The sequence below is a fragment of the Vipera berus genome, assembly GCF_964194415.1.
Source record: "Vipera berus genome assembly, chromosome: 3".
In the NCBI taxonomy this organism is placed as follows: Eukaryota; Metazoa; Chordata; class Lepidosauria; order Squamata; family Viperidae; genus Vipera; species Vipera berus.
Window position 1 is genome coordinate 10,678,619 of NC_138204.1, and position 15,528 is coordinate 10,694,146.

The 15,528-nt window shown below is 42.4% G+C and overlaps 1 protein-coding gene across 2 annotated transcripts; it reads right to left on the reverse strand.

The window, feature by feature from the left end:
- Positions 1-489: 489 nt before the first annotated feature.
- On the reverse strand, positions 490-14,389 carry MTG2 (mitochondrial ribosome associated GTPase 2). 2 transcript variants are annotated; one of them, XM_081322848.1, is made up of 7 exons: positions 14,166-14,389; positions 12,536-12,721; positions 10,284-10,431; positions 4,243-4,358; positions 3,849-4,067; positions 2,682-2,820; positions 490-1,198 (listed from the first exon to the last, which is right to left on the reverse strand). In XM_081322848.1, the coding sequence occupies exons 2-7, from the start codon at positions 12,713-12,715 to the stop codon at positions 804-806; spliced, it is 1,197 nt and encodes a 398-aa protein (XP_081178974.1). In that variant the 5' UTR covers positions 12,716-12,721; positions 14,166-14,389; the 3' UTR covers positions 490-803. The 2 variants fall into 2 exon arrangements, with proteins under 2 accessions (XP_081178974.1, XP_081178973.1); XM_081322847.1 differs by having other exon boundaries at positions 14,089-14,387.
- Between the last annotated feature and the right edge of the window lie 1,139 nt (positions 14,390-15,528).

A 15,528-nucleotide genomic window follows, 5' to 3' on the forward strand; every position in this document is an offset into this window, starting at 1 on the left:
TCTCTTTCAAACTAGCGGTCCTCTTTGTCCAGAATGTGGGCTTGGCTGTCTTCAAGTGACCTTTATTTTTTCAAATGCAGATGGATATCACATTGCTCAGTTTATGTCTATGTGTTTTATCCTTGGAGTGGACAAGCTTCTGCCTTAGTGTATTTTTGAGTTATCAAGTGTGTATGTATATTGTGTTGGTCGGCACCAATACGAAGTTGGCACCTAGATAGGTTCAGGATAGCCTGAGCCGAACAGAAGTGATTTATCCAATGTTGATGTCCAGATATAGGATACTCAAGAGTCCTTTCCTCCCCTTGGAAGATAATAGCAGTCCCAGTTTGGTGTGTAACCCCTTGGGAAAATTGCCCACCCCTGATTTACACTGTTCTATGGGAAGGATCATTATGGGCTTTAAGTGCAATTCTAGTGGAACCCCGATGGCGCTATATTTGATGGCGATAAGAATTTGGAAACTGTGGAATTGGTGGTACAGAAACGTTATGATAAATACACATACCTTTATTAAATTATTGAATGTTCCCTTGATTAAACTTATGACCTGTAAGTCTCAGTAGGCTTAAGAACATTTCACTTTCTGTAGCCTGGTGGACTCGTCTCTTGCTTAATTTATTGTTTGTGCAGATTGATCATTCTTCCTTACTCTGCTGGTAGGGCTCTGTGTATCTCCTTGTAACTTTAAACGAATAAAAAAGCAGTTTTATTCTGCTTCTAGAGACTGGCCCTCTTGTCCACGCCCAAACTCCAAATGTCCTTCCTATCTCAAAATGATAATGGAAGGGTTCTGTTGCCAACTACCATTTCATTGGCTTGCGAGCCTGCTCTTCTTCCGTTTTCAGATAATCATCATAGAGTTCTCTCAGATGCACCAACAATTCCTCCAGATTTTCTCCCGTCAGAGCAGAGAGTGGGATGACCCTCTGCCTCACTTGCTCCTTAAGGAGAGGCAAATGGTTCTTGGATTCTGGAAGATCAAATTTGTTTGCGACAATGGCATGAGGAACCTTTGACAAGCCAACTTTATACTGTTCCAGTTCATACTTCAAGGCTTCCAAATGAGCCCAGGGCTCAGCCACAGAGAGATCCAACACGAAGAGAAGAAAGCAGCAGCGTTCGATATGTCTGAGAAAGGCCAGGCCAAGCCCTCGGTCTTCATGGGCTCCTTTTATGATTCCAGGGATATCCACAACTGCAAAATAAGACAAAACAGAATGCAGGTAGTCTTCAACTTACAACGGTTCATTTAGTGACCGTTCAAAGTTACAGCGCCACTGAAGAGAGACTTATGGCAGTTTTTCACACTTATGACCATTGCAGCATCCCCATGGCCGCGTGACCAAAATTAAGACGCTTAGCAGCTGGTTCATATTTATGACCGCTGCAGTCTCAGGGGTCATGTGATCAGCTTTTGCGACCATCTGACAAGCAAAGTCAATGGGGGAAGCCAGATTCGCTTAACAACCATGCTACTAACTTAACGCCTGCAGTGATTCATCTAACAACTGGCAAGAAAGGTCGTAGGACAGACATGTCAAACACAAGGCCCGGGGCCCGGATCCGGCCCGCAAAGTGGTTTCATGCGGCCCGCGAAGCCATCCTGGAAACAGTGAGGGAACAGCCCCCACTGCCTTGGCCCTGGCCCAGAGACCCTCCTTCTGCCAGAGACCCTCAGATCTGTCCCACTCCTGCCCAGGCCCCCATAGGCACCCTTGATGCAAACGATGTAGAGCTGGCCACGCCCACCCAGTAGGCCATACGCACTCTAGCCACGCCCACCCAGTAGGCCACGCCCACCCTGGCCATACCCACCCGGCCCCCTGAGGACAACCGCAACGCTGATGCGGCCCTCAATGAAATTGAGTTTGACACCCCTGTCGTAGGAAATGGGGCAAACTCACTTAGCAACATAAGTGTTGGGCTTGATTGTGGTCATAACTCGAGGAAATCTCTAACACAATCAGTAACAGTCTGGTGGTTGGAGAATGATAGAAAAAAAGGAAATTGCCTGGGGTGGGGGGGAAAAACCCAGCATTTGGATACCTAGAGGAGTTTTCCAGGCCATGGTATCAGAAACAGGAAAAGAAGAAAAAGAAAAAGAGAGGGGGAGAAGGAAAAAGGAATAATAATAATAATAATAATAATAATAATAATAATAATAATAATAATAATAATAATAATAATAATAATAATAATAACAACAACAACAACAACAACAACAACAAGAAAGAGGAGGAGGAGGAGGAGGAGGAGGAGACGACTCCCAGAATTCTTGACCAAGAGGCAAAACTGTAATGATAGAAAATTGTCTATCTACGCTTGAACATTTTTCCTTTAGCCTCCTAACTCATCAAAGTTTTCCAAAACCACAGAATTCCACAGAACATTGTTTGAAATCCTAGAAAAATGTGAGGCAGCTGGATACCCTTGATTACTTTGCAGTTGACCTGCAATGAGACAATCAAAACACTTTCAATTTTTTGTTCCAAGTTGTTTCGTGCTTTTCAAGCCTTGGTTCATGAAAAAGGGTAATCTGCAGTTAAGCTTTCTGTCTCCCCTGCTTAGTACAAACTTCAGCATGATACTGCTGTCACAAAATGCTTTTTTTTTCCCCCAGAAGGAAATAAAATCATGAAGGTCATTTAAAAAAAAAAGAAGGAAATATAAAAGCGTACCTGCAATCTGCTCGTAGTCTTCGTAGCGAACGATGCCTACGTGAGGATTTAGGGTTGTGAATGGGTAGGGAGCCACGGCGGGTTTCGCTCTGGAGATTGCTCGCAAGAGGGAAGATTTCCCAGCATTGGGGAATCCTATCTGGAATAGAAAGCCCAATCTGAAACGGAGATCGCTTTTGCCTTCAAGTTTACATTTAATTCTACTGGCAAGATGGAACGTGTATATGGCAAATTTCATTTCCCCCCCCCTTGTTTTAACTAGATTTGGTTTAATGATCTAATTAACCTAGGTCAGGGGTAGGCAACCTCGGCTCTTTTATGACTCATGGACTTCAACTCCCAGAATTCCTGCTGGCTCGGGAATTCTGGGAGTTGAAGTCTATGAGTTATAAAAGAGCCGAGGTTGCCTACCCCTGACCTAGATGAACTATGTTAAATTCAGTCAATATATTCAAACAAATACAAATTTAGAAGTTTCGTCCCTTTAGCCATCTGTATTACAGACTGGAACAAATAGCACAGGCAGTCATCAATTTACAACCATCCTTTTAGTGATCGTTCGAAGTTACAACAGCACTTTAAAAAAAAAAAACCCCACTTATGACCGGTTTTTATACTTATGATCCTTGCGGTATCCGCATGGTCACGTGATCAGAATTCAGGTGCTTGGCAACTGGAATGTATTGATGAAGGCTGCCGTGTCCTGGGGTCACGTGATCACCATCTGTAACTTTCCCAGCCAGCTTCTGACAAGCAAAGTCAATGGGGAAGCCAGAATCGCTGAAAAATCACACAATTCACTTAATAATTGTGGCAAAAACGCTTGTAAAATGGGGAGCAACTTAATTACTTTTCTTAGCAGCAGAAAGCTTTGCCTCAATTATGGTCATAAGTCCAGGCCTACCTGTAATGGCAAAACCAGGCAATGTCACCCGTCTTCCTACTCCCAAGTTATCAGCTGTTGATAGTCCGATCAACAAACCCGAAGCCAAGAATGTTAAGCAATACTCAACAAGCAGGTGAATTATGGGTCATCAGGTTTTTGTCAATTCTTTTCCAAGTAGGGCATTTTTTTAAACCTCCCATGTTCCAACATTCCTGACTGAACCTGAAGGTTTGATTCTTCAACATTAAATATCCTGTCGAAAAACAAACTAGCACACTTACCATCCCTGCATGGGCCACAGTTTTGAGCTCCAAGTGAAGGAATCTTTCTTGACCCAGTTCTCCTAAAGTGACAGTGGTTGGTGCTCGGTTGTCATTAGCCAGAAAGAAACGGTTGCCTTTGCCCCCAGTTCCACCGTAGGCTGCAATGTATTCTTCTCCGTGACGGTTGAGATCCGCTACGACGTTAGTGCCTTCCTTAATTATGGTACCAATGGGCACCTACAAAATAAATACAAATTTAGGTAAAATACAGCTAAGAATTTACAATCCTTGGCTATTTGTTCCTACTGGTGAGCAAAGAATTGCTCAGCAGTTTTCTAGTGTCGGACATTAGCCATTCAGCCTTTACAAATTCAAAATTTTGACCATCTAACAACAAGTATCAACAACATACCTTAACATACAGGTGCCTGCCAGCTGCTCCATAACAGTTTTTGCTTGCCCCATTTTCCCCACTGAGGCCTCTATAAAATGGGTAGAGGCAAGCCAAGGATTTGACTTGCCGATCCACTGTAAAAATAAAATATATTACAATCCAACATGCTAAAGATGATTTTTTTTAAAGAAAAAACTCTGTTGGCTAATTATGAATCAACAAACTGTTTCCTGGATAAGAGCACATCACAAATGCCAAACCTTATGTTTTTATTTTATACCAAATGCTGATTATACCATCTGTTCCTTACCTTCTGATATAGGAGTTGTTCTTTTGCCTAAAGGACAAAAGTGCTCATATAAACTTTTTCCCAAGATAACCTTATTATCAACAACTTCAAAATATTAAATGGAGATATTAAATATCACATGGAGAGAAGTAAGCAGTGGGGTACCACAAGGCTTTGTCTTAGGCCCAGTACTCTTCAATATCTTCATAAATGACTTAGATGTGGGAATAGAAGGGGAACTCATCAAATTTGCAGATGATATTAAACTGACAGGAATAGCCAACACTCCAGAAAACAAGCTCAGGATCCAAAAAGATCTTGACAAGCTTGAACAATGGGCCCTATCCAACGAAATGAACTTTAATGTGGACAAAAGCAAAGTTTTACATTTTAGACAGGAAAAAGTATAAGTACAGAATAGATGAGACCTGGCTCTAACTGTGAGACGGACCTTGGATTCCTAGGGGATGATCACTTGAATATGAGCCAGCATTGTGCGGCAGCAGCCAGAAAGCATAAACAGAGGCATAGAATCAAGATTGCGCAAAGTATTAGTACCGCTTTAAAAAACCTAGTAAGACCACACCTGGAATACTGCAACCAATTTTGGTCGCCAGATTACAAAAAAGATGTTGGGACTTTGGAAAAAATTCAGAGAAGAGCAGCTAAGACGATCAAAAGCCTGGAGACTAAAACATATGAAGAACAGAGCTCCAGGAATTGGGTTTGGCTAGTCTAAAGAAAAAGAAAAAATAGGGGTGACATGATAGCAGTGTTGCAGTCTTTGAGGGGCTACCACAAAGAAGACGGGGTCAAATTATTTTCCAAAGTACCAGAGGGCAGGACAAGAAAAACAAAGGTTGGAAACTGATCAAAGAGAGAGGCAACCTGGAATTAAGGACAATGAGGTCAATTAACCAGTTGGTCCCTTCCAGTTCTATTCTATTCTAAATTACTGTACTTAGGCAACAAACTGCAATTCATATTTTTATTGTATTCACCAGCAATTCTCATTCAACAATAAAATAATTACAGTTTATTATCCCAGTTTTAGCAGTTAAATTCTCAACATTCATTCTTGTTTATGTTGGAATTAAACCAAAATACATATGTTAAGACATATTTTGATGTGTTTTTTTTTACTTTACCTCATTTATTTACGTATTTATGTAGAGGGCTTATAGGTCATTTCAATCAGAACTGACTGTAAGCAGTTTTATTATTTGAATTACTGGATTTTTAAAATCTGGCCTCCTCTATGTTTTATCGTGCATTTTTAATTCATCACAATTTATTTTAGAAGTCCAAATATGATCATGCTTTTCATTATTTGCACAAATATATATTTCAATTTCGCATTCCCATTCTCTGATTTGGACCCCAAGAACTGTCAGCAGAAAGCACTTCTATTCAAATTATTGGTACGGATAGTCCTCGACTTACAACCATTTATTTAATGACCATTCAAAGTTACAACAGCATTGAAAAAAGTAGCTTATGGCCAATTTTCACACTTATGACCGCTGCCGCATCTCCATGGTCAAGTCATCAAAATTTAGGCAAAACTAGTAACGCCTGTTTATGACAGCTGCACTTTCCCAGGGTCATGTGATCACCATTTGTACCCTTCCCAGCCAGCTTCCGACAAGCGAAATCAACGGGGGGGACACCAGATTCACTTAACGACCACATGATTCACTTAACAACTACAGTAATTTGCTTAACAGGTATGACAAAAAGGTTGCAAAACGGGGCAACACTCACTTAATAACGGCCTTGCTTATCAACAGAAATTCTGGGCTCAACTGTGATCAGAAGTCAGAGACTACCTATACCAGTGATGGCAAACCTTTTAGAGACCGAGTGCCCAAACTGCAATCCAAAACCCACTTAGGTATCATTGGGTGCTGGGTGGGCGTGGCCCTTCGGGTGGGCGTGGCTGCAGTGGTAAGGGCAGACTGGGTGGGACTAAAAAGTTCAATCAATCAATTCCAACTTTGTGAGAACTTTTTTTTCCCCCCGCGTGAAGTTGAAATTGATTGATTGAACCTTTTTTTTTTGTACACGGTGGCAGAGGCCTAAAGCGAAAAGGTTTTATAAAACCCAGCTAAAGGCCTAGGACTGGGGTGACGGCACGTGTGCCCACAGAGAGGGCTCTGTGTGCCATCTGTGGCACCCGTGCCATAGGTTCGCCACCACGGACCTATACGTATGATTCACGTCCGTATTCAGAATGACCACTTCAGACTGGCTCCTTCAAGATGCCCTCAGAAGATAGAGGGGATCCTGAAGGAGCCTACAACTTGCAAGGATGTTGACAGCCCTCCCACATAAATCAGACAGGAAACATGACAAGATGAACTGATTTTACTTTATTGTAAGGCTACATCAAGATAGATAGACAATGATAGATAGATAGATAGATAGATAGAATAGATAGATAGATAGATAGATAGATAGATAGATAGATAGATAGATAGATAGATAGATAGATAAAACCACTTTTATCCTGCCTTTATTATTTTCATAAGCAGCCCAAGGCAGTGATCATACCTAATACTTTTTGTTCCTCCTACTTTACCCACTCTGTGAGGTGAGGTGAACTGAGAGAATAACTGGCCCAATTTCACCCAACCAGATGACCTAAGAAGCTAAATAAAGTACCAAACACACTTAAGAAAATTCTGGGAACTGAATGTTGGTTTTACTAGCTGAATTTAGCAAGGCAAGCATTATGAAAGAAGCTCTTAGATTAGATGCTCTGTCACAAAACGGGAACAAAATAGATCAAAACATGTATGCTCCATCTCTTAAAAGGATTTGCTTTGTGTATTATAGTGCCTTTGGAGAGTACAATGTTTTACTCCTGTAAGGAAGTTATCTTTGATTTAGTGAAGTATTTTTGATTCGATGCATTCAAAATGTATAAAATTGATGCCTGCCTGCACTCGAGATGTGGATGGAGGATTTGAAGGAGGCTGTGTGACAGAAGAGCATGGAGAGTGCTGATCCCTAGAGTGGATGAGGGTTGGACACAACTAAATGGCTGATGACAACGCTCTTGAGATTGAGTGTTCCGAGTCCACTGACAGGCATGGTGCTTAATGCTCCTTGATTTCCTCCTCCTGTTAATTTTTACCCTAGCTTCAGGGTGGGCTGAACCACTAATTCACAAACACTGATAGCAAGAAGTATTTCCCCTAATTAGTAAAACTGATAAAGCCATCAAAGGACCAAATCCTAAGATTTGGGAAGCAGCCCACTTGATTGTTGCTATTTTCATTGCTGATTTTCTTAGCAAAACAGTGGGGGGGGGAGGAGCAGCAAAAGCCTATTTGCATAAGGAAATGTTCTCTTTGGTTAGTCAGAGCAATAGGCATGTATTTTTTTTAAATGACTCACCAGCTCCGCCCCCAAAATTATTTTGATAATCCAAAGGATTTTGGAAAGCCTTTTCAGGCCAGTAATCTTTCGGTAATCAATCTGGTCAGGCTAGGAGGGAAATTCTTTACTCCACCCAGCAAATGTGTTTTCTTTTCTCCCTCCTTCTTGGCTTTCGTCAAAATGGTCTTTTGCCTCCCATTTTTCTCAGACCTATCTAGGCTACTTTTGGCTCAGGTTAGAAATCTTTTATAAAAGGGTGAAGGCAAGCCTTACTTGAAGTCTTTTTTCCATCAGCAACCAAAACCATACAGGAGAACAGCAGGGAGAGTCAGGCAGTCCTGAGGTCTTTCCACCATCCCTTGCCAGTCTTTTTTTCTTATTGAGAGAGAAAATCCTTTGAACCCTGGACTGGACTAGAAACATGGGAGGATAATGGGACTGACAGGTTGTCAAATTTGCTCATGGCAAAAAAAAAAAGGTGTGGCAACATCCAGGCTGACAGAAAACAGATCAGGTGAAGTACTAGTACCACTTTACAATGCCTTGGTAAGGCCACACCTGGAATACTGCATCCAGTTTTGGTCACCACGATGTAAAAAAGACGTCGAGACTCTAGAAAGGGTACAAAGAAGAGCAACAAAGATGATTGGGGGACTGGAGGGTAAAACATATAGGGAACGGTTGCTGGAATTGGGTATGTGTAGTTTAATGAAGAGAAGGGTGAGAGGTGACATGATAGCAGTGTTCCAGTATCTCAGGGGTTGGCCACAAAGAAGAGGGAGTCAAGCTATTCTCCAAAGCGCCTGAAGGCAGGACAAGAAACAACAGATGGAAACTAACCAAGGAGAGAAGCAACCTAGAACTAAGGAGAAACTTCCTGACAGTTAGAACAACTAACCAGTAGAACAACCTGCCTCCAGAAGTGGTGAATGCTCCAACACTGGAAGTTTTTAAGAAGAGACTGGACAGGCATTTGTCTGAAATGGTATAGGGCAGACATGTCAAACACAAGGCCCGGGGGCCACATCCGGCCCACGAAGTGGTTTCATGCGGCCCGCGAAGCCATCCTGGAAACAGTGAGGGAGCGGCCCCCACTGCCTTGGCCCTGGCCCAAAGACCCTCCTTCTGACAGAGACCCTCAGATCTGTCCCACTCCTGCCCAGGCCCCCATAGACACCCTTGATGCGAACAATGTAGAGCTGGCCATGCCCACCCAGTAGGCCATATGCACTCTAGCCACGCCCACCCAGTAGGCCACGCCCACCCAGACCATACCCACCCGGCCCCCTGTGGGCAACCGCAATGCTGATGCGGCCCTCAATGAAATTGAGTTTGACACCCCTGGTATAGGGTTTCCTGCCTGAGCAGGGGGTTGGACTAGATGACCTCCAAGGTACCTTCCAACTTCTTCTTCTTCTTAAAACTTCTTTAAAACTGTTAAAAGATTTCCCCTGTCCGGTCATGACTGACTCAAAAGGGCAGTGCTTATCTTTGATTCTCAGCTAAAGGCGCCTGCATTGTCTGAAATGCTTCCATCATCATGTGGCCAGCCTGAAAAGCATGGAATGCAATAACCTTTCCCGCTGAAGTGGTATCTATTTATCTACTTGCATTTGCATGCTTTCAAACCGCTACGCTGGCAGGAGCTGGGGCAAAGAGCTCACCCTGTTGTGCAGCACCCAGGTTTCAAATCCAGGCTGTTGGCTTTCCAGCTGACAAGCACAGCCATCTTTTAACTGCTGAACCATCGCGCTGCCCCTAGGCCAGGGGTAGGCAACCTTGGCTCTTTTATGACTCGTGGACTTCAACTCCCAGAATTCCTGAGACAGACATGCCTGGCTTAGGAATTCTGGGAGTTGAAGTCCACAAGTCATAAAAGAGCCAAGGTGGCCTACCCCTGCCCTAGGCTGACAGAATGCTGCAGTCTAAAATAAGCAAGTTGAACGGGCCCCAAGAAACGAAAGACCCTTCAATAGGAAGAATCGCCAATTGTTATTTTTATTTTGCATTAAAGGAATTTAAATTATTTATTAAATGGGTTTAACTTCGTTAAAGGAAGAAGAGCGTCAGGGATTCATGATTTGAAAACACTGAAAAATTCACTTGGTATGCTCACTGACAACCACGTGACTAAGAGCCAGCAGCTAAGACAGCTGCCAGATGGCCTATTGCAGTTCTGTGACGTGTCAGAAGGAGCACTGTGTCAAAGGCATTGGAAGCCCTTATTCCCCTCCAGCAGGCTCTCTTGGCACAAAGACATTGATCAACTTTGCCATACGAACTCAACTTGCTGATGGAGAGGTTAGCAGAGAATTCAGTCACCTCCTTCTCCGCCTCGTAAGACTGCCTTAAAACAGGTCTGTACAAGAGATGGTAACCTTCTTACCTTTAAATATAACATGTCCCCCATCTCCTCCATCTCCACCATTGGGGCCTCCAAATTCTTTTCTAGGTTCACTGAGAAAACAGGCAATACCATCTCCTCCTTTCCCTCCTATCACGCGTACCTTTAGGTGATCGACGAAGTAACGACTCTGGAATGTGGGAGACACATTATTCAGAGGTGCTTATCTTTTGTAAAGTTCAAAGCTTCAAAAGCCTTCATTTCTAGACATACTCATGTTCAATTCTCGAGGAAACACATCGGGCTTGTTTCGAGGATTGATCTGACGAATACTGCGATTGGTAAAAATATTTAAAGTTCGGGGAGAAACCTACCACGGTGGCCTGCAATCCAGAAATAGTTTGGTCTTTTTTCCTGAATTCTACCAATTATTCAGTTAAGAATACAAGCTACCACCACCTTCCATTTTTCTGAATTCATGACTGCAGTTTGCTTTTTCCCCCAACGCAATCTCCCTAGGAATATCCCTCAAAAGGATGTGCACAGCCTTAGTTTCAAAGCACAGTAATTGGGCTGTGTATAAATCCAAGCCCTGACATGTCTTTTAAAGGAAGACAAATTTTCTAAAAGATGACAGTGATCCCAAACAAGGGTGCACCTACAAACATTTTCCACCAAATGTTGAAAAAATTAGTGAAGTTGAAATTCCGGCATTAATCTCAGGTTTAATGCCTGATATCTCCAGATGAGAACTGCCTAAAGCTAACTCTGACCATAGTATAATAAAAAAAATGCCCAATATATTCTCTTTCTTACAAGAAACACATTTATTTATTTATTTATTTATTTATTTATTGATGGGATTTATATCCCGCCCTATCTCCTGAAGGACTCAGGGCGGCTCACAATAAAACAATCCCCCAAACAACTTTACTGGAAAAAAATAGCTAGCAGTTTTCCCAAAGGTGATTTTTCAAGAGGCAAATGGATTTTCTTGTTTTTCTTTGAAGACGTTTCGCTTCTCATCCAAGAAGCAAAACATCTTCAAAGAAAAACAAAGTCCAGTTGCCTCTTGAAAAAGCACCTTTGGGACAACCATGGCCTGGATGACTGAGAATTTCCATCGACGTTTAGCTATCAGTTTGTTGCTGATTTCATTTTCAGCACTTCTACCTTGCTACAATGTAAGAACCACTTCTGATATTCTTTATTCCTTTCCCAAAAAAGAGCTGTTTGTTAGATGACAATTAGACAAAATATGCTGACAAAATATTTTGGATTTTTAAAAGAATGCTGGCTTATCACTTGAACAAAATATGTTGAACTGGAATAGTTCCTACCTTCTTAAATATAACCTTTCTCAAGTTTGCATAGCATCACCAAGTGGTGAAACTGAAAATTGCTGCAATATTCAGTAACAATATGTCTTTTGTGTGTTTGTTGTTGCCAAAAGGATTTATAAAATCAAAAATTTGAAATCTCTCAGATAAACCAAAATTCACTAAGAGACCTCTCTCTTGAGAAAGAGGGATTTATTCAGTAATCATTTCCATTAACTTGGGACTCAAAAGAGATGTCTGCATTTACTGTCAGAAGGAGCCTAACGACACGTTGCAGTTCACAAAAGCATGCTTTTTAATAAAAGTTGGAAAAAGGGCTACTGCATTTCTTCAGGTTTTTGGCTATCACAGACTAACACAGCTCTCCTATGATATTCCAAATAAAACTAACCAATGATACAATCTAGCTACAAGAAAATCAGCACTAATAAAACCTAAAATGAAAGTCTAATTTTTTTACATTTCATGTTTTTATATTTGAATTCAAAAGCTAGGATTTTATAGAACACTATCAAAAGATATCAAGTGAATGCCAGATGGATGAATTTAGGTCAGTCACCATTACACTATTTATTATCTCATGATATTGCTGTAATATTAAAAGGGAGACCAAGGTACATATTGTGTTCCAAAGAAAAAAGGAGAGGATGCAAATTCAACAAATATATACAATAACCATCTTTATTCAAAGGAAAATCCCAATTTCAGTAGAATCTTATGTATGTATACCTATGCAATTCTACACCTTAAACACAGAACATCATTTGCATGCAAAGGATATTGAAAACATGTGTCAGGATTGTCACCTAAATGCTTAAATCTTAATCATTTTTGCATTTTTTTCACAAATATGTGCTTTCAGAAATAGAAATGAGACTTTAAAAGTACTTAAGAAAAACTTGCAAAAATACAAATTACATATTTTTAATTAATCTGAACATTTGTTTACTTTACCAGCTTCTTCTCAGACATATTTCCTTTACAGATTTTCTGCATCTTTGAACGTTGTATGTTTGTTATGCTAAGGCTCCTGTGCCAGTTTTTAATATGCTTTTGCAGTAAGCAACTATGTATTTGGGAATAAGCCGGCCTCCACTGACTTTCCAAACAAGCTTTGAGCATTATTTGTAGCATATTTGCCTAGAAGGAAAAGGAAAAAAAAGATGGGACAATAAGGTAACTAAAATATGCCAAACAGCATACATATTTTGTACCACATCTGGAACAAAAATGAGTAAAGATCAGTTGCTTCCATTTTTGATTTTCAGAGGTTGTAAAAGCATTAGAAAAAACTTTCGGAACAAAAAACTTTCAGCTCAGATTTTTGAGCGTTCTCAAAAATATTAGTGTTGTTTTGGGTTTACACAGAAAAGTAAAACAGGCCCGTTATATGTAAAATACATTTTTAAAAAAATCTTTTTCGTCTGTGTAGCATCCACTTGATGTCATGCATACTTAAGCTTTGCAGAAGTAGCAAAAGATTTTCTGCAATATTGTTACTTCTACGCGGGACCAAGCAACAAAAGTTGCAACTGAAAAATGAAGATAAATGGACAAATATGAAGTTTGTTGGTTCAAAAGAAGCAGGTTTATTCTTCCCCTTTGTGATGTGGCTAAGCAAATCCGTTTGTTTTTTTCCCCCTCCCCTTCGTGCATATACTATTTCTGGGTGGAAGGGCTCCAGATTCCTCGGACAGATTATTTCAGCCATGTTTACAGGCTGAAATACGGGTGAGATTCAAGGTGCTGGTGATGACCTATAAAGCCCTGAATGGCTTGGGTCCGGAATATTTGAGGGAACACCTGCTGCCAGCATCAAGTTCCCTTCGTCCAGTGTGCTCACACAGGGAGGGTCTTCTCAGGGTGCCGGCAGTAAAAGATTGCCGGCGGATAACACCCAGGGAGAGGGCCTTCTCTGTGGGTGCGCCTGCCCTTTGGAACCAGCTGCCCGTGGAGCTCAGGACTGCCCCCGACCTCCGTTCATTCCGCCGGGACCTGAAGACCTGGCTCTTTGAGTTTTCCAGCCCAGGCTGAGAATTTTTAACTGGGGTGTTTATTTTAAGGGATAATTTAATCTTTTTTAATTGTTTTTTTAACTTTTGTATTTTGTATTTCTTGATTTTAAATACCCTGTAAACCGCCCTGAGTCCTTCGGGGAAAGGGCGGTATATAAATCTAATTAAATTAAATTAAATTAAATTAAATTAAATTAAATTACAAGGTAGACCAGCGTTTCTCAACCTCAGCAACTTTTAAAGCGAGCGGATTTCAACTCTCGGAATTGCAAGACTGAGGCTCAGAAAGCTTGAGGAAGGCCAATGTTGCTATGATCCACCTGGGAAGCCTCAAATCCCCTCAAAGAGGGCATGAAGCGAGGCAGAGGGAGAAGGCCGCATCTGACAGCTTCTCACTCTCCACACGCGCTGCCTCGTCTCCCACCGCCTGGGATCCCTGGCCACCCACAGTTAAGATTGGGAGATTGCCCTCCCGCTTCTCCTTTGGCTTACTGGAGCTCCTCCGCTTTTAGCGCCTCACTTTTCGTCCCCGCTCCCCCCCCCTCCATAGAATAAGGGACGGGGTATACACGAGACTGTCAAGGTAGGAAAGCTTTTCCCGCTTCATTCACACGCAGCAGTTTCCTGAGGAGCCATCTTGCCCGCTCCAGTGTTCGGCGTCGCCCACCGTGACGTCACGATTGCGCGCGTCGAAGCGGCACCGGCGGCCAGAAAAGACAGAATCTGATCTGCTGCCTTTAGCGAGCCCGGATTTTCCTGCGCAAGCGCAGCTCCCAAGCGCTCGAGGAAGGAGGGAAAAGAAGGGAGTCGATATTACGCGTGCGCAGGCGCGGTTTGATGCTGGAGGTTTCAAACGTCGCACGAGGCTGTTGCCTTTCCTCCTCATTTTCCCTTCCCCGACCCCGCCTCTCCCCGGTCCTCTGGGGAAATGGGATTGGAGGGGAAAAAAGCTGGCGCGGCGTTGTGAGTGGATAAGAAAAGCACCTGGGGTGGGACTACCAGAAGTGAGGAGGAGCTTTGTCAAGGCGGAGGCCAATTACTTCGTTTCAGGAAAAGAAGCTGCGCTGAGATTGGCAGAACTTAGTAGCAAAGAAGACACTGAGCATTTCCTGTGAATTATGTCAGGGTTTCACAACCTTGGCAACTTTTAAGACATGTGGACTTCAAATCCCAGAATTCCCCGTTGTTGTTAGCTGCGAAGTCGTGTCCGACCCATCGCGACCCTATGGACAACATTCCTCCAGGCCTTCCTGTCCTCTACCATCTTCTGGAGTCCATTTAAGCTCACGCCTACTGCTTCAGTGACTCCATCCAGCCACCTCATTCTCTGTCGTCCCCTTCTTCTATTGCCCTCGATCTTTCCCAGCATTAGGCTCTTCTCCAGTGAGTCCTTCCTTCTCATTAGGTGGCCAAAGTATTTGAGTTTTAGCTTCAGGATCTGGCCTTCTAAAGAGCAGTCAGGATTGATCTCCTCTAGGACTGACCGGTTTGATCGCCTTGCAGTCCAAGGGACTCGTAGGAGTCTTCTCCAGCACCATAGTTCAAAGGCCTCAATTCTTTGGCGCTCAGCCTTTCTTATGGTCCAACTTTCACAGCCATACATTGCAACTGGGAAGACCATAGCCTTGACTATACGCACTTTTGTTGACAGGGTGATGTCTCTGCTTTTTAGTGTGCTGTCTAGATTTGCCATGGCTTTCCTCCCAAGGAGCAAGCGTCTTTTAATTTCTTGACTACAGTCCCCATCTGCAGTGATCTTGGAGCCCAGGAAAATAAAATCTGTCACTACCTCCATTTCTTCCCCATCTATTTGCCAGGAATTGAGAGGGCCAGATGCCATGATCTTGGTTTTCTTAATGTTAAGTTTCAACCCAAGTTTTGCACTCTCCTTCTTCACCTGCAACAAGAGGCTCTTTAGTTCTTCTTCACTTT